The sequence below is a fragment of the Rhamphochromis sp. 'chilingali' genome, assembly GCF_963969265.1.
Source record: "Rhamphochromis sp. 'chilingali' genome assembly, chromosome: 6".
Classification (NCBI taxonomy): Eukaryota; Metazoa; Chordata; class Actinopteri; order Cichliformes; family Cichlidae; genus Rhamphochromis; species Rhamphochromis sp. 'chilingali'.
The window spans coordinates 12,498,118-12,516,307 of record NC_137933.1 but is presented as its reverse complement, the minus strand read 5'-3'; the positions used below and the strand labels follow the sequence as shown (position 1 = coordinate 12,516,307).

General features: G+C 42.3%; 1 protein-coding gene across 4 annotated transcripts in view; it reads left to right on the top strand.

Moving 5' to 3' along the window:
• znf609b (zinc finger protein 609b) overlaps positions 1-18,190 on the top strand; it is an 81,329-nt gene that overhangs the window by 52,229 nt on the left and 10,910 nt on the right. For all 4 annotated transcript variants that reach the window (XM_080884815.1, XM_080884813.1, XM_080884814.1 and 1 more), the window contains exons 3-4: positions 3,916-4,141; positions 17,627-17,714. In XM_080884815.1, the coding sequence (XP_080740941.1) occupies positions 3,916-4,141; positions 17,627-17,714 (314 nt within the window). The remainder of the gene's footprint in view (positions 1-3,915; positions 4,142-17,626; positions 17,715-18,190) is intronic.

Here is an 18,190-nt window from a genome sequence, read left to right as displayed (position 1 = left end):
GTAGCACATCATTATATACCAGCTAGCCCAACTTCAGTAACCCTACAAACGTCACTGCTGTTTAGTTTCCTGTCTTCATTTATGTTGGAAGTGATAGCAGAGCTGTACGTTTGATTTTTTTCAGAAATCTCTCGGTCAGAACATGCAATATCATGCTTAGGTAACTAGCGAAACTAGCGAGCTAACTTCCGCTAGCTTCCTGCTAACTTCTAACTCCGTTAAATGTAATAACTTTTGTTTTCATGGATGCCTGGAAGTTAAACTTTATAGTTACACCTGGTAAAGCAGCAATGCTGATCGTTTTATTAAAGATGAAAGAATTTAGACAGTTTTTAACTCTAAGTGATGCTGCAGTGTTGTTTGACCTGAAGAATACGGAGTTTAGGACCCAGATTACTCCCAGATTTAAGAGCATCTTAGTCCGACAAATATGACAATAACAACGGCCGCTTGCATGTTCTGCAAAAAAATGTGCTTTGTTGTGTATCTGACGGACAAACACCAAACCAGTTCCACATCACGGAAGTTGCACCATTTTTACAAACCAATTCTGGTTCATCTGTTTCACTCAACAATCGGCCATGTGCGTATGAAAACAAAGGCACTGCGCATGCGCGTTTTACTCCCATTCTATCGCGATATTTCATTTTCCTATCGTTGCCTAACATTATACCGGTATTACCGTGAACGGTATAATATGGCCCAGCCCTATGTGGAATTCAAGTTCATTAATGGAAATTATAATTGTTCTGGGAATCACCAGCAGTCAGTGTTCTTCATACAAATAATTAGAGAGGTACAATGATTAAAAGGCTTCTGATACTCCTAGAAACCAGGGGAATCCTTGAACCCCACTCTGCTGTGACACTCAACCTGCGTTTTCCATAATTCATTACTAGAGCCTTTCATTAGCCTCCTATAACTCAACACATGCACAAATGCACGTCGTTTTAGCTAAAATAATGTTGTTTTCAAATATGTAGCAAAATATGAAGAGAAGAAGGCTACAATCATTATTACTTGTTAAATTGAAAAGGATTAATTGGACATTTGTATTCCAGAATAATGGTTTGCAGGACTTGTATGCAATATAGCAAAGGTGGGTCAGTCTGTATGAGTAAATAATTAATAATGAAGTGGCTGATTAAAGCACATGTCCCACGAACTGTTTTATCAGTCATTTTTACTGCAGGTTTTAATTGTGTGGACCTCATAGTAGTTTCATTGCGATAAGCCGGTTATTGCCAGACCATAATGTGGTCGACTAGCTTTGGCCAGAAATGTATCCAAGATGTCAGCTCCTAAATTGTGGACACAGTTTAGGAGCAGTTTGAGAGTTGAGTCCGTAGGCCGTGCATGAACCTGTTTATCACCTTTCACCGTTTGCTGTCACTCTGAGGGAGGGTTTATTGTGCGGTCTTGTCTGCAGCCCTGTGCGTCTCCATAAGGCCTGAGAACAGCGTGCGGTGACAGCTTGGGTGATTACCTGTCCTGTCTCATTGTCTCAGTTGGCCTGCAGCTTGGCCACATCATGCATCAGAAACTGACACACAGTGATTACTATGTCGTTAGCCCTGAGAGTCTGTCGCTCTCTGCACTCATTAATTTGCTCTTCCTCTGAGCACTGGGAGAAATGGACTATCCACGCTGATTTCACTAAACCATGAAATATAAAGCTTCTATGATGACATGTCTTGAGCTAATGTTAGATTTCATTGAAGACTAATGTTTGGTTTTTAAAGCACTCGATTCACAACAGAGCGCGAGTCTTTATTTTGTGATTGATGCACTTCACACAGAATAATTCATAGTGTGCATTAGGGCTGGGCGATAGTCCTCAAATCAAAATCACGATTAATAGAATGTTTTACCCCGATTTCAATTAATAAACAGTTATTGTTACACACGCATCATAGTCCTCATAGTTCACTATGTTTGTACTGTATACTCAACTGCAAATGCTAGGATACTTTTTAGCTAATATGATGCACTCCTGGTGGTGGTATTACCTTCGGTCACTAAAGCAATTTTTAGCACAGCTTTCTGCTTTCTGTTTAATGTTGTCTTTATTGATGCCAAAAATGTATCCGAACAACAGACACAGCTTTTTTTTATTTGGCACAAACGGCTGGAGTTGTTCCAACTGGCTCAATGTTTGACTTTCATTCAATGATGTTTCCGTGTCGCGGACTGAATGGGAAAGAGTCACGTGACAACTCTTTGTAGTATGTTTTAAAGGGGATAGTATATAATGGGGCAAATATTAATAGAGTTTAAAAACAAAGCCAGAAAGATTCCATCAATTTGAGGCTCTGAATGTTGGTTCATTTTCTATTAATTGTCCAGCCCTAGTTTATATTTTAAAAGTCCCCCTTAAAGGCACAGAGACATGGGGAAATGAAAATGCTAATGGTTTTAATTCATGTTTGGCACAGATTTTTCAGTGTTTTTTGTGAGGCGAGTTATAAAAGCAGTTCAACTGTGATAGCCCAAAATGCAAAAAAGCAGAAAAACATAGTGGCATTTGCAGTAATTGAGCATCATGGTGGTTTTGGATGTAACCCCCTCATTTCATGAAGCATTGCTGGCTGTGAAAAGCTCTACCTAAGTAAAGTGGTGCTTTGAACAGCATTCAGAGCATGATCAGTGTTGAGAAGGCATTATATTGTTTACCGTGGTGAACACTGTTTAGCACGGTAATATTCGATTTGAACAAATGCAACATTTGCGTGGTACCATGGTAATATCAGCAGCAAATGTAACTGGATAAAAAGTATCGATGTGGCTCATGTCATTACTGTTGCGGGTACTTGTTTGAAAAATTACACTAAAGTAGGATTCATCATCTGGAAACGATAAATGTTGGTTTTGTGCTCGTCCCTTTAGTAGAGTTTAGTTTCCCAACACTTCAGCTGTTTCATTCTCAGATAAAATGGTGGACGGACATCCCTAAGATGTAAGCGGTAACTTCACCATCTGCAGCACCGAGTTCTCTACATCGTTTTCAGCTCGGAGCAGTAAGTAGATTAGAACAATTATTTAAAGGGTGTACAGGCTTATAATCCAACGTGTCAATTGTTGTTTTGTCTTCTAAGTCTAATAGGATCCAGCATTGGCAGCATATTCCCAAGCACTGAGTGGTTTATGCCCAATTAATAAATGTGCGGTGCTGGCTGCGGCGTGGCATTCCTCCTGCAGTTCAGTGCTAATGATTTGGAGCGCTTTAATGTCGACTACCTTGAATAAAGAGCGCTAAGCTTGGTGTCACTCCGGCCCTTAAATCACCATCACTCTTCCTCTGTGCCTCTTTCCCACCTACACATTTTTCAGCCTGCAGTTCTCTCTTCCCCTCAGATGTTCTCATCGGCTCCCTCCCTTGCTGTCCTTTTCATTTTCCTTCTCCGTGTCGGCCCACTGTCTCTTCATTACTGTCACAGAGTGTCAGAACAGGTGGAATCAATTACTGACCCCGAGCAGCCCACTCCTTTGCCACAACTAGCTCTTTAATTGAGGAAATTAATGAGTGATCAGTCTGCGAGATGATTTGGTGTCACGAGCGTCGCTTCGCAGTGTGCGAGGGAGGAAAGCTCGGGGAGGGATTGTTTGGCCGACCTTGTATAACAAATACGGTCCTTTTCAGATTTCCACTTCTGCCTTCCCTGCCTGCTAATCACCACTGAAGCGAGGAAAAACACAGCAGTGCATTGCTAACTGCTGCATCACGCTTTCTGTAACCAAGCTAGCTTTTAAAGTCCACTGAAATACCAGAATGTCCTCGATGCATTCAGCGCTTTGTTCACTTCCTCTCATTGTGGCATCCGCTGGTCTGAGACTCAACATCTGGCCCGTATCTGTTTAGAGAGTGGTTCTGAAGTGTGTTTCTATTTCTCTGAACCTCCACTTCTTCCTTCACAGATGGAATCTCCTGTCTCCACGCCAGCTCCACCCCCCCTCCACCTCCTGGCCACAGTAGGCAACAGTGAGATTGCCTCACCATGCGAGCAGATAATGGTGCGCACACGCTCGGTGGCGGTGAACACATCAGACGTGGCCCTGTCTACCGAACCGGAGTGCTTGGGGCCCTGTGAGCCTGGAACCAGTGTCAATCTTGAAGGCATAGTGTGGCAGGAAACTGAAGACGGTAAGTGGAGCAGTTTAACGTGCTGCTTTGTAAATCTCTTCCCTTTAAAACAAATAAGCTGTGGATTGTGGAGTTAAAGAAAATAGGTAAAAACATATGGGATAGGTTTTCTTTCTTCCTTTTATTTACAAAGCCAGAGCAGCTATGTGTTTGCATATTAACATCAAAGAGCTATTGGTTTTTCAAAGCTTTAGTGAATCTTCTGTCATTTAAAAAAAATCATCTTGCTGTCATTACTGTACATATTTGCCTCCTAAAATGTAATTGGATATGCTCAGACAGCCTCAGGAAATGGTTGTTGTTGGTGGTACTAATGCGTGCTTTACCAGCGCACATGCTGCGTAATATTGCCAAGAAGAATAGTAGTTGGCAGGCAGTTCTTAGGTGGCCTTGATTTCTTTGTTTTTGTTCGGAAGGGGGGGGGATATTTTTCTTTTTTTCTTAGTACGCAGACAGAAGTTTGTTGCACAGAGATATCTGTTCTGCAGCAACATGCCTCAAACACAAAGCACTTTTCCTTTTTTCCTTTGTTTCTTTTTTTTTTTTGTTTTCCGCAAGCCTGCCAGTTGGGAAAATAGTGGGCTCCTTTTCTGCAGTGCAGTCCGAGGGAAATCTTATACACTCTGAGTTTTCCTCCCTTTGATCGAAAACCTCATACAGCTCATTTAATTTTAAGATGTATTACTATCACACCATCAGGTTCTGCTGGTTCTGAAGAACTGCCCCCCCCCCCACCCCCCACTTTATTTTTTTTCCTTTTGTGGATGTGAAATAATGCAAACACCTAATCTTCAAAGCAGCTTGCTCTCAGTCTCTCTGCGGGCATGCTGAGTACAAATCGCCCACACATCCACAGAGCTGTTTGTTGGTTTGCTTGGAGGAACTAAACAGGGAAAAAAAGGTCCCTGCCTCATCAACATTCCCAAAGCACAGTCCCTGCTATTGAGTGGCTTTTCTCCCCTCTCTTTCCTCTTTTTTTTTTTTTGATTTTTGCTCTGTACTGCAGCTCTTTTCTGTTACCAAGCATCCAGCCAGTCGCCCCTTGACTCTTGTTTCCAAGCAAACTGAGAGAGAGCGAGTGCAAGGCAAGGGGGTTATGGCAGGGTGGGGGTGGTGGTGCGGCTGCGAGGGGGAGGGGTGGACAAGGCTACTTCTGTTAGTGACACAAACATGGCTCCGAGCCAGCACCAGTACTATGTTTGCGCTCCCTCATTCTCTGCCTCCCACGGAGCGGTTGAGCCTCCATCTCTCGAGTGCGCACGCCCTGCCCCCTTCCCTTTCCCCAACCGAGCCTGTCCTTTGCCTGCACTCCGCTCTCTCAAAGCTGCTATTTTGGCTGAAAGAGGTAGTGGTTTGGCCTGATGGATCTGTGTTTTCTTCTGACTCTACTCTATCTGGCTCAGTGGGGAGGATGTTGGTGGGAGCTTTGAGTGGTTTTAAAAGCGGCGTGGTGGAGAGTAGCCGGTTGGAGGGCGGTTTGGGCAGACAGCAGGTGTAGCGCACAGGTTGTTGTGGCTATCAGAGCTGTAGACACCAGCAGGTTTTCGAGGCATCAACCCACTTCCTTTGCTTTGAAGCCATTTTTTTTAATTAAAAAAAGAAAACAAAAAAACTTAAAGGTAGAAGATCAGGTGAATATCATATAAAGGATAAAGCAACGAGTTTGATAAAAATAGAGTGGCCCTGTAGTTGTCTCTTGCGCACTCTTTTTGGTATTTTAGAAATGTATTACATTCTTTGAAGACAGCAGCTTGTTCACTGCTGACTGACTCGGCCCCAGCTGGTGTGTTTTTAAGAGAGAGCTGCGAGCTGTGGCTGAAATGCGCGCCGTTTCTGAACCTTTGCTTGGTGTTAAATTGACAGATATGCAGTAAACCTTCAGTGTAGCAGAGATAATAGGGGTGAATCTGGGCTGGGTCTTGCAATGAGACATTTCTCAATATCCCCCATTGTACTGTGCACACTACATTAAACGACACAAAGACGCGTGTTGCTTCTACATCATTTTAATGGTACGAGCCACCCTCACCCCCTCGACAGCCCACTGGCTAGTTTTAAAATGAAAGAGACCCAGATGCCGCTTACATCAAACTGCTGTTCAGCTGCGTTTCCCCTAAGAGAACGTGGACTTCTTGCACCGTGTGGCAGCCGAACAAATGAGAACCAAATGAGGGAATCAGGCGAATCCAGGCAGAGTACCAGGGAAGAGGCAACAAAACTGAGGCCCCAAAGACGTAGCAGAGGCATTCTGATTAGCAGTGAAGTTGAGCAGTCTCCCCCCACCCAACACACACACACACTTCTCTGCATGACAGAGAGCTGTTTAGGCATGCGCTGCGTGTGTGTGTGTGTGTGTGTGTGTGTGTGTGTGTGTGTGCATGCATGCGCGTGCATTTCATTTGGCATGCCATCCAACAGCTGCTTCATCACCTCCGCCTTTCTGCCTTGTGGGAGTAAATGAACAACAGGCTCCCAGTAATTGTCTGTGCCTCACCCAAGTCAACATGTGCCAGTGAAAGAAACAGATGAGGAGGAAGCAAGCAACAAAATGTGATTACAGGAGCTGCACCTTTAGGTCAGCGGTGACAAGAATCTTGGCTGATGAGGGCCGGGTAAATTTTTCATCCCGCGTAATGTGAGCTCAGATGTAGCCGGATCTGGATTATGACTGGATCTAAACGGAAGCCTTAATGTAACTTGGATTTCAAAGTGACCAAAGTAACCCACTGTGGCTTTAAAAAAGCACCCTTTACTGCATTTAGGACACACAGGATGAAAATAAATGGATAATATGTGATAAAGTGAGTCTGTGTCATGCGGTCAGTCTGGGGGTGAGTGAAGTGTAGACAGGAGGAAGGCAGAAACGCAGAGCCGTGGTATTTTAAGGCCCGGCACTGACACAAATCCCCTCGGCGCAGACAAGGCAGTAGCAGCTCCCAGGGTCGTGTCGGCAGAGCAATGGGCCAACCCCTCCCAGGCTTAGCATGCTGATACCTCCAAATGCCATCTCTAAAATGCTGGAGAAGTTTATTGCTCTTGAAACGCAGCCCAGAACGCCTTGGCTCCTGCCCCAGGGCAGAGGGAACACAGAAGGGGGGGCCCTTTGGCCAAACACCGCAGCTCCATGCCAGTGCCAGTGTGGCATTCAAACACACCAACCCTCCAGTACACAGCAGGCTATTCCCCAAGCTGGTCCCACAGCTTCTTGAGCTGCCTAATAGAGAAATAATACAGGCTGCTTGTGATAAATGTTTGTCTCTTGGATTATTTATGCAGCGCACATGATTGCAGCATTGCGAGCATTGGCTTTAGCACAGAAGTTAAAAGCCGTTTGGCATCTGCATGGAATGGAGGTCAGTGTGAAACGGAGATTTCTGTATAAACATTTGAGAGATGCCTTTTTTCCCCTCTCCTTTATTTCTCCGACCCTGTCAGAGAGTTGAAAAGGGGAATATTGTATGAAAGGAGTACTTGGCTCTATAGTTAACTTGCCAGTTATGCTTCCTTGCTCCTTTGAAGACACCTGTCAGTGGCCTCATTGAAATGTTTTTACAAAGGCGAGCGGTGGCCGCTCTCCGTGAACCCACCTTAGAGGCTGTCCTTGAAATGAGAGCGAACGTTGTCAGGAGGCCTGTAGCTGTCTGCCAGGCCAATGAGCAAGAAGGACACGGAGTGAAAAATCAATCAGAGAAGACCAACTTCTGTTAGCACTAAAGGCTCCTTTCAGAGAAAAGTGTAGAAACGATACTTATTTTTCTTTCTGCAGCCCCCACGCAGTACATTTTCATTTGCCAGTTCCTTAGTCACTTCAGTTTCCAATCCACCCAGCCAATCTTTACCCTCATCAGTGTTCACTGTGCAGTAGTGGAAGTGGCCAATTTCCAGGGGAAAAAAGGGAAAGAAAATAACACTCCCATATTTAAAGAATTTGCCAGTTTTCCTAAATATGCTGTTGAAACAACACTCAGGGAACTTTAGCCATCGATGGCTCGTCATTGTCTGACGGAGCAGGCTCGTCTTGTTAGTCGCTAATTTAGTCCCCCGGTGGTGTTAACAAGATGGCGCCCACGTGTGAACCCAAATCTCTAAAGAGAGAGATGCTGGTAACGGCTCCTATTCTTACTGGCTGACAACTGCATTTTTTTAAGCACTTAAAACCGTCTTGAGTCGTAAATCGTGTGCCTGGAGGAATTGAAGGCTTCACCAGTGGCTGTCATAAGATATCATGTTTGCTATATACACATCAAGGAGAACTTGAGTAACACGCCTTTGGCAGGCCCGTATCTTAATCTCAACACCATCTCCTTTAAGGCAAAACACCAGAGGGGTTGTTTTAAGGGTGACTGTTTTTTAATGGTGGCATTTAAGGAAGCTGGGATTGTCTTCATACACATTATTTCCAGTAATAACTGCAGTTGGTAAAGATGTCAATTTTCTCCCTTCCTCTGGCTGTTACAAGCTTTGCTTGTTTGTGATCTGCTCATCTACTCCCTCTGCAAGAGTAAACATGCATAGCTGCTTGGTTTTTTCCCCCCCTTCTTAGGGAGGAAGAACCTGCTGCATGTGTCTGATAATGTCTAGCTGTGTGGAAAGCATACTAATGCAACCCTCCCTTGCCTCTCAGTGCTGTGAGAGAATTGACCTTCTCACAGGCTGTTATTCTTGTCTGTCGAGAGCGACTTCTCACTTTTACCTCTCGTGAACCGGAGGCTGAACTTTTCAGAGGACTCACTTGAATTCTCTGAAATCTAAAATAAAATCATCAAACGTAGCCTCGTCTGAACCGCTAGTCATCTGTAACTTTTTCTTCTCAGCTTAATGTCAGCAACTTTTTTTTCTCTCCCTTTTTCTTGTAACAGGGCTTACGACTGCAAAGTTTACAGTGTTCAGTTTCTTCTTTGCCAGGAACTTATTGCACAGAGGATAGTAGAGATGCACAGAATTGACATGAATGTGTTTATGGTGTTTGCTTGTTATGGACAAAATAGCAGATGTAAGAGGGTCAGTTCAACTGTGACTGCCACTGACCTCTCGCATTTCAGGAATGAGGAAGTGTCCCAACTCCTTTATTTAGTGTTTAAACTTCCTGTTTACAGTTGCATGGTTGTAGTCATTGCAGGTCAGACTGGGATAGCTGGATGGAAATGAGACTAAGGTCTCCCAGATCTGTACCGAGGTCAGATTATATTTACATATTGTATTCATGGTCACGTCTGGTTACAGCACATTAGGTTTTGTTTTTATTATGTCACACTGGACTGTGGGTGAAACAGGCCAGGAAAGTGAAAAGAGGCTGGTTCACTGGTTGTTGGTGAAGATTATAGATTAATATTCAGCTGAGGATGTGCTTACACAATGAAGCATTGCAATAGTTGTTAGTTGCCTTTAGAAATACTGGACAGTTAAAAAACTGGATCACTCGGTTGAAGAAAGCATGAATCTTTTCATAAGGGGAGGCTTCTGGCGGTGACCTTGTGACGAGATGCAAACTTTAATGCTGTCCCCTTCGGGAGAGTTGTAATATTAGCTATAGCTTCCAGTTTCTTTTGGTTGGCAGATGCAGTTCAGTAAAGAGAAAATGTTTCCTGCATGGAGTTGGCACACAACAGGGTTGGGGAAATGGTGATTTTTCAGAGAGACATGGCTGCTAAGTTGTTCTTCTCTTCTGTTTTTTTGATGTGTTGAGCACCACAAGGCAAGCATCATCGAGTTCCATTATATTCAAGAGAAGGCAGGCATCTCTACAGCCCAGTATGTCCCAAACTGGACAAGTCACCCCTAAATATTGATGGATTCTGGATGGATCAATTATACTGTAGCCCCCCAAAAGAATGTGTCAGTTTGTATGTTTCAGTGTTTCAGACAAATCCTACAGTTGTTCCCAAATTGCTGTTTGCCCAGCATTTAATGCAAAGGTCAGCCTTAGGAGATTTTGCTCTGACACTGACACAAATGGACAAGCTCGACTTCGTTTTATGAGCCGCACCATGAAAACGGGCTGTTGGAAATGCACTCCCGACACTTGAATGCTCAAACACTTAATTTGTCAAGGTTACAGTTATTGCTCGCGGCAGCACACAGCTATCTTTTATCTTCTCTCCGTAATGAACACTGGCATTTTCTCTCATTGTTCTCACTTTCTTGTCTTCATGCAACCTTGATAAATGGTGCTTTTACTGCACAGAAAATGGTGAATGTTCTTTTTTTTTTCTTTGTTTTTTTTGAAGTTCTACATATTTGTATCCAACTGTTTGAAAAGGTGATAATTGCAAGTGCTGGTAATTGTTCACATAAGTATTATTTTTATTTTTTTTTAGGGATTGCCTGGCTTTTAAACTGAAATTCCTTTCACACACTTAGACAAACAGAACCCTTTAATTTGGTGTTTTGGGAGGGGAGTCGTATAACATCGCACCCAGTCATTACATTTTCAAAGATAACAAAGGCATTTTGACAAGGTCAGTCAGTGAAAATGCTGTTAACCCCATTGGATTCCTGTTGAGATGGGGCAAAGCAGGGGTCAGCCAGTGAACCCGTGGCCCTCGCAGATTTCACCAGCAGCAGAGGACCTGATATTTTGGCCCCACTGAGGCCTAATGAAATGTGTTAAGTGGTGAGGAAGGGAGTTTGAAGGCAGGGGTAGGGCATGGTGGACACCATTGCAGCACACAAGCTAAGCAAAGCAAACGGGAAAGTTTGGCGCTTCAGTCGGGGTTCTGTTTGTTGTTCAATAGCATTGAAAGGAAATGAGTGGTGAAATTACAGGTCAATTCCTCTCATTAATGTGGATTTCACTCTGCCATCCTGAGTGACCCTATTAAGGTTGACAGGGGGAGGGAGGGGAGTAAGAGGGGGAATTGCAGGAAACCATGTTTGCTCCACATAATTTCAGACCCTTTTCTTCCACCACACAGCAAGCCTCCCTTTGAAAACAAATCCCAAGTGAACTGCAGTTTCAAAGTACAAGTTGTATTTTTTTGATCTTTGAACGCCAGTCTTGTTTCTTCCCTCGAGACAAATCCAGTGAAGGAAAGAAGGGGGGGGGAATTGTTGGCCCACACAAACACTCATCTGTAACTCTGTGTGTGTGTAAACAAATGATCACGCATGGAAAGTTCTCCTTGTGTAATTTGCTTTCTGCCACAGGGAAATTTGTTTGGGTTGTTATGTCGAGGGCTTTCCGTGTTTAGACAGACATGACATTGACATCTTTGTCCTAACGGCTTCAAAATGATTCCAAGGATGAAAGTGTGCAGATAAATTCAAACAGCTTTTCAGTTCCAGCTTTGAAACCTGATCTTGTTACATACCCTTGGGCATATTTTTGATATGGCTAACAAATTCAGTGGATTTCGAAACCCCTGTCAAAACTTTGAGTAGCTGAGTTAAAATTACGCAATGTAAAGTGTAATAAATGTTAAGCATTAAAATGAAAGCATGAAGCATCAGATTTTTTTAATAACCTGCATAAATATTAATTTTCTCAAAGATGGAATAGTTGTGCAATCAGCTACTCATGCCATCAATATACAATAACGGTTGCTTAATGAAGTGTAAATGTCATCTACTCGGTAGTGCAGGAAGAATTTAGAGTGTTGCTCATAAAGTATCATCTACAGTAAATAATTACCAGGACGGAAGAAATTTTGAAACATTTGCAAGATGACAGTTGTGTAATAGAATTTTTAATCCTTGTTGCTTTTAGTATGGGGCAAACCAAGCTTTGTTTATCTCTGACACACTGATACTGTGGAGCTTGCAACTTTACTTACCAAGCTCTGATACAACTACTGAAGTGTCAGCACTGAAAACGTATACCAGTACTCCCCATGATGAGGAGTGAATTTTAATTACTTAGTAAGCAGGTAATACTGTGTCTAATTGATGCACAACATACACACGTAAAGTCTTTTTTTCCTCTTATTTTGATAAATGTTTCAGCACAACTTGTTTAAATGTCCTTGAGGTGTCCCAGATAACATTCAAGGAACTACGTTATTAGCATTCAGAGTAGGTTAGAAGCAGATATCTGAGCTGACCCAGAAGCCAAGGACCGCTGACAGGATTACAGGGTTGCTTGGCTTCAGCATGGGAAAGCAGCCAAAAGGAAGGTACCTCTGTGGGGGAAAAGAGACAACAGCAAACATGGATTATACAAAAGGTCACTGTCACTGACTATGAACTATTGGAGTACAATACACTAATGTGCAAAAGTCTTAAGCCACCCTTCATTTCTTTATATTTTACTTCCAAGTAGCCAGATATAATTGTTTTGGTGTGATTTTGAGCAATAGATCTTTCAAAGTTTTTCTTTGGGCACTGGCTACTTTTTTATTCATTTTCAGTCTAGTCATTGTAACTAACCATTGTTAGAGGAATGTTTGTTTTTTTTAGTTAGCCACTTAACAGTGACCTATTCAGGCAGTAAAAAGTCGCCTAACTAAAGGAATGACAGATAACTTGGCAAAGATTTTTTTTAATTTTAATATCCTTAGATACTTTGTAAGTAGCAGTCCGTAAAAATCAAACAAAACTTGTTTTCATTTCTTTTTAGAATGTATGAAAAATGTTAAAGATAACAGTGTACAATACATAAAATAGTACTTTTTGCACCAACAAGATGATTTTCAAAGAGCTATTAGCTGAAAACCTGGAATATCTCAATGTGGTGTTCAGTGAGTCCTTAAAGAAATCTGAGGAAACGGACAAGAGGAGGACTAAATAAGCAGCAGGCCTAAAAAAATTATCTGCATGTTGTACAATATCTGAAAGCCATGTTTTTAAGAAATAGGGAGGAAAAATGCAGTAAAGACCTGACATAGGACTTGAGAGATGCATCTGGCCTTTCTACTGTTAACTGAAGTCTCATCAGAAATTATCCCAATTAGAGCTGGGCGATATGAGATTTTTTCATATCACGATATGTTTTTTTCATTTCAGGCGATAACGATATCTATCACGATATAAGCCAAATAACTATATTTGTAAGATTTAAATGTGCCGTTGCTCACAAGTAAAATGTGAAATAATCAGCAGCTTGTTTTTATTTAAATATTTATTTCCCATTATAAGTTCAACAGGGTAGATGTACTTAAGGAACATGAGACTTTTTCAGATAAATAAAGGCAAATATTGCAAACTACACAAAAGGCAGCCGCTAAAGCGTTTAAGTTTCAAAATAGAACAAACGAAACAGACTAAATTGTCAATTCCACTTAGAAACAAAATATTAATTCTAAAAATAAATCTTAGTTTGTTTTACAGAAGAACAGACAAAACTGACTAACTTTTGTCAATATCAAATAAACTGAGAACTAAAAGGAAATTCTCAATCTCTCCTTGTTGTATAGCTGAGCTTTTCAAACAGTTTTAACAGTTACTTTAGTCTGACAAAAGCCGAATGACGAATTAGCGCTTCCAGTCAGAGACTGAGGCTACGTCCACACGTACACGGGTATTTTTGAAAACTGAGATTTTCCGTTTTCGTTTTAAAAAATAATCCCGTCCACACATAAAGGCAGAAATGAAGGAAAACGCTGCTATGAACATGCCAAAGCAGCAGGTGGCGCTAGATTCCTAACCGTGCCGAAATGCTGGCCAATCAGAAGTCTAGAAGCCTCGGTGGGAAAAAGTAAACAAAGCTGGGGCATAGAAGCAGAACCGAGTCGTATGTGTGGAGGGACAGTAACTGTGTGTATATGTAAGCATTTAAACACTGCAGAGAGTAGAATTAACAGTATTGTAGAAATTCATTTCACCGAAACAATAACGCGGCGCACAGTGTGACGCATGCACCAGTTTATTGTATTTCCAGACTTGCTTTCGGCACAATTTACAGTGCACGCTACTCTGTTTTTTGTCAGACTTGAAATAGCCGAAATACCTTCACACTACGGAACTTCTATGGCTCTTCCGTTCGACAATCTCTCCGGCATTGGAACCGTCATCTGTTTTCTCTTCGGTCACGCTCGGTTGATTTTTCTAGTCGGCACACTCATTTCCTCCATTACGCGCTGGCTCCATTACCCGCTGGCTGCTTCCCAAACAAACACACGTGCGGCTTGGCACTTGTGCTGTACGTAACAAGTCACGCGACGTGACGCTGCGGCTGTGATTGGTTCGGCTCTGCGCTGAATTTGGATTGGCTGACTTTTTTTTTTTTTTTTTTTTAAGAGGACAAGAGCGGCGAGGTCTATCGCGATAGCTTAATTTCTCTATCGAGTAAAAGTTATATCGCGATACATATCGTTATCGTTCTATCGCCCAGCTCTAATCCCAATGAAAGGGTGGCTGTCAAGAAGCCATTCTTTAGGAAGGGAAATAGGGAGAAACGGCCAGGTTATGCCAAATTACACAAGAACTCTACTGAAAATCTGTGTCAACAGGTCTAATGGAGTGATGAATGTAAATTTGGACATTTTTATTTCAAATCAGTGTTACTATGTACAGAGGAGGTCAGAAGAGAGGTGAGTGTCTACAGCCACACACAGAGGAACACCTCAACATTACTGAAGTAGTGTTGGATCATCTTGACAAAGAACTGAACAAAAGGCAGCCAATATCCAAAGTAGAGCTGGTATTAAGAAATACCAAGAAAGCTTGCCTAAGAGAGTTCAGGCTGTGTTGAAGAGTAAAGGCGCATACAAAATATCGGCTTACCAGGGTCATACAATTAAAACTATCAAGTACCTTAGGCTTGATGTAGACTTCTGTGGGAAATCTGCATCCTAACCTTCTTAGTAACCAGAAACTCCTTTTATCTGGTGCACGTCAGGTTAAATACAAGGTCGTGACGTAGGGTTAAAATGGGGTTCTGGTAGATCTGATGTAGAAGTATAGTTCACGTGTTGCTGTGATATTGTTAATGATGCTGTTTGTCATCACTGAAGGAAGCATACAATGATAAACACATTCTTTATGACCCTCTGACACTTCCTGTTGCATCCCCAATAGATTTCCAGAATGTTTTGCATTTTATAGTATAATTAAGGTATCAATTGACCCTTTGCTCTGACCGCTCATAATATTTCTTTCCAATCAAATCGGCAAGCTATTTAGACTGCAAATGCAAATTGATCACGCCATCTATTCTCATCACCCGTCCTCCACTTTGCCTACACGAGGTTAAACATTTGAAACCCTACGCTGTGATCTGCTTTTCACTGGCTGTCACATGATAGCTGTAGCTGAGGGAAAGATGGGGAAATTCCTGAAGAAAATCTCATGCAAAACAGCCAGTGTCAAATAGATTGTGGCTTAAGATTTATTTTCCAACAAGACAGCGATGCTTATCACAAGATAAAATGCGGCGTGGAATTTCTTCAGAACAAGATTGTCAAAGACCTTGATAACTGAGCTCAGACCTGAGTTGTGATGGAAAACCTTTGTAGTGGCTCAAAAATGGTTTAAGAGATACCACTCATTCACTTTGATTGAGCTCGAGTAAATCTGTGTAAAGCTTAATATATGTGTCGCTTTCTCTTCCAGGCGGTCGTGTCAAAATTCTTATTGACTCAAGCAAATGGCAAAGAAATGTGTATCTGAAAATGCTTTTTTTCCCTTTTAAGTGTCTCAATCAGTGCTGCTGGCATTACTAACACTTAATTCCCTCTTAAGCTCATGCATTGTTCCAGCGACTGAAGACACAGTCAAACATAAAGACCAAATGCTAATTTTAAATCATTTAACAACTCGTAGTGTAATTTCTAAACCCTTCTCTAGAGAACGCCGGGAAGGCTATATCCTGCAGATCATGAAAGGCCACTCATTCATTTGCCCTGCCTTGATTTACATCCTGCCACGACCAGCTGCCAGAGCCATTTTGTGCTGGAGTGTTTGGAGAGCTTAGGGGGGTGGGGAGAGGGTGCTGTTGAAGGCGTTTCAGAAAGGGTCTGGGTTCTTTTAATGTGACAGAAATCTGAACTGGAGAACCTCTCTTTACGCAACACACAGACACACACACAAATGACATTTGCAGTTGGATCTTGCCTGGACCCAACATTCATGCTTTTGAGCCATAGATTGAAGGAAGAGACTTGTAGCCAAGTGTCAGCAGGTTCCTGTAAACATATATAAATGCCTTATACACTCGCTGCTTTATGCCAGAGGCAGCAAGAGAAAAATGAGGTCTGAACTGTGACTTGAACTGTGTGTGTGTGTGGGAGGGGAAAAGATTGTAAGCCAGGGATGGTTATACCATTGAAAAGAGGAAATGAGGGTGAGGGTGAAGGAGAGAGGGAAAATGGGGTGAGCAAGAGAGGTTTCCTAAGCTAATAAAATGTTCGGAGGGATGGAAGCTGCCAGCCAGCATTCCTGTGCCATTAGATAAGTTAGCTCACTGCAGCCTCCAGTTTCTCTGCAGTGCTGAAGTGGCAAGCTGAGGTCACCAGCAGAGAGAGAGGGGGGATGGTGTGGGCAATAAATTCAGAATGTGTTTGTGCACAGTCGTTGCTCCTGAACCACTGTAGCCGTTTGGTTGATGATTCACTTCTGAATTTACGGGTCAAATCTTCGGATTATCCTTCGTTTGCCTGCCGTCGCAGCGTCCATTTAAAACGACCTTCAACAGGAGCCGCCGTGTGGAATGTGGCTTGAATTAATATGAAACGTACTCCCGCAGTTAAACATCCACGTACAAGGATTTTAGTTAATGCAATCTTAAACGAATCTTAATTTTATCTCTAATGTTAGAATCTCTCATTTTAGACTGTAAAACGTGAGCTCAGGTGTCACACTTAGCACAAGTGGGATCGTGTAGCTCACACCGAATGCTACAGTATTCACATGAGCCAAATAGGCAACGCAGAAGCGTCTAAGTGTGACAGATTGCTGGAATGCCACTGAAGTCAAGTAGCTTTCTTTGCACATTGTCAGAAAGAGCCATCCTCACTGAAATCTGTTGAGCCCAGGAGCTTGTTGCTTGTTTTTCATAAGCTGTGGTACTGCCTCTACATTCTCTCCAAGGTTGTAAATTTTTGGGCTACAAAGCGAGATAGAAGTTTTGCCGAAAATATTTGCATCTAAGTAATTGTCCCTCAGGGAACTCTCTTGTACTTTGAGATGGCTTATTTAAATCGAATGGGTGTTGTGTGAGTATTTCCCGGTAAAATCTATGCGATCGTTCTCAGCGAGACCTGCTGCAAGTGTCTATTTTTACAGGTTTTACAATACCGACTGCAGCTGAGTCTGTTCCAAGTCATTTAGAAGATATCAGTCAGTCTTGCCCCCACGGCTTTACTGTGTGAAGAAGATTAAAAAAAGGATCCTTTGAATTGTAAAACTGTCTTCCATATGACACCCTTTAGCGAAGATTAACACAGTGCATTATGGCTGTAGCATCATTTTCCTTACATTTTGCTGTTATGTAGGGACTTCGCAGTAAAATATTCTGTTTGGTATATGAGCTGTATTTTATCCACTTCCTTTAATATATTCTAATAGGTGGTGTAAGATAAATATGTAAATCTTTGATCCTTTGTTTTACAGGCATGCTAGTGGTCAATGTTACTTGGAGAAACAAGACATATGTGGGCACCCTGTTGGACTGTACACGGCATGACTGGGCTCCCCCGAGGTAAGATGCATGGCTCTGTGCAATTCTTTATTATTATTATTATTAGAGAAAGCAGGGTTTGCATACTATTACTTTTACTCTCCAACATTTGGTGCTCGGCCTCTTAACCCTTTCATATTCTGTTTGATATAAATGTGCTGTAGCAGAGTCAGGCTTGAGGATATAAAACCTAATGCATCAACTTGCCATTGGACCTACAAGTACATGTTAGTCCTTACGTTGAGCCTGGAGAAACAGGATTCATTAGCAAACAGCTGATGTCCCAGGAGGCAGTAGTAGAAGATACAAAGATACTCTAATTAGCCAGATTGCAGAATCCACTCAGTGAACTGACAGCTTTTCCTCAACGCTATAACGTTCTTTATCACAACGGCTGCAATTTCTTAGATCACTGTTATGTGGGTGGTAGCATGAGGTGTTGTTGTAATTTCTGGGTATTTGCCTTTGTTATGCAAAATACACAGTGTGTGGATTGT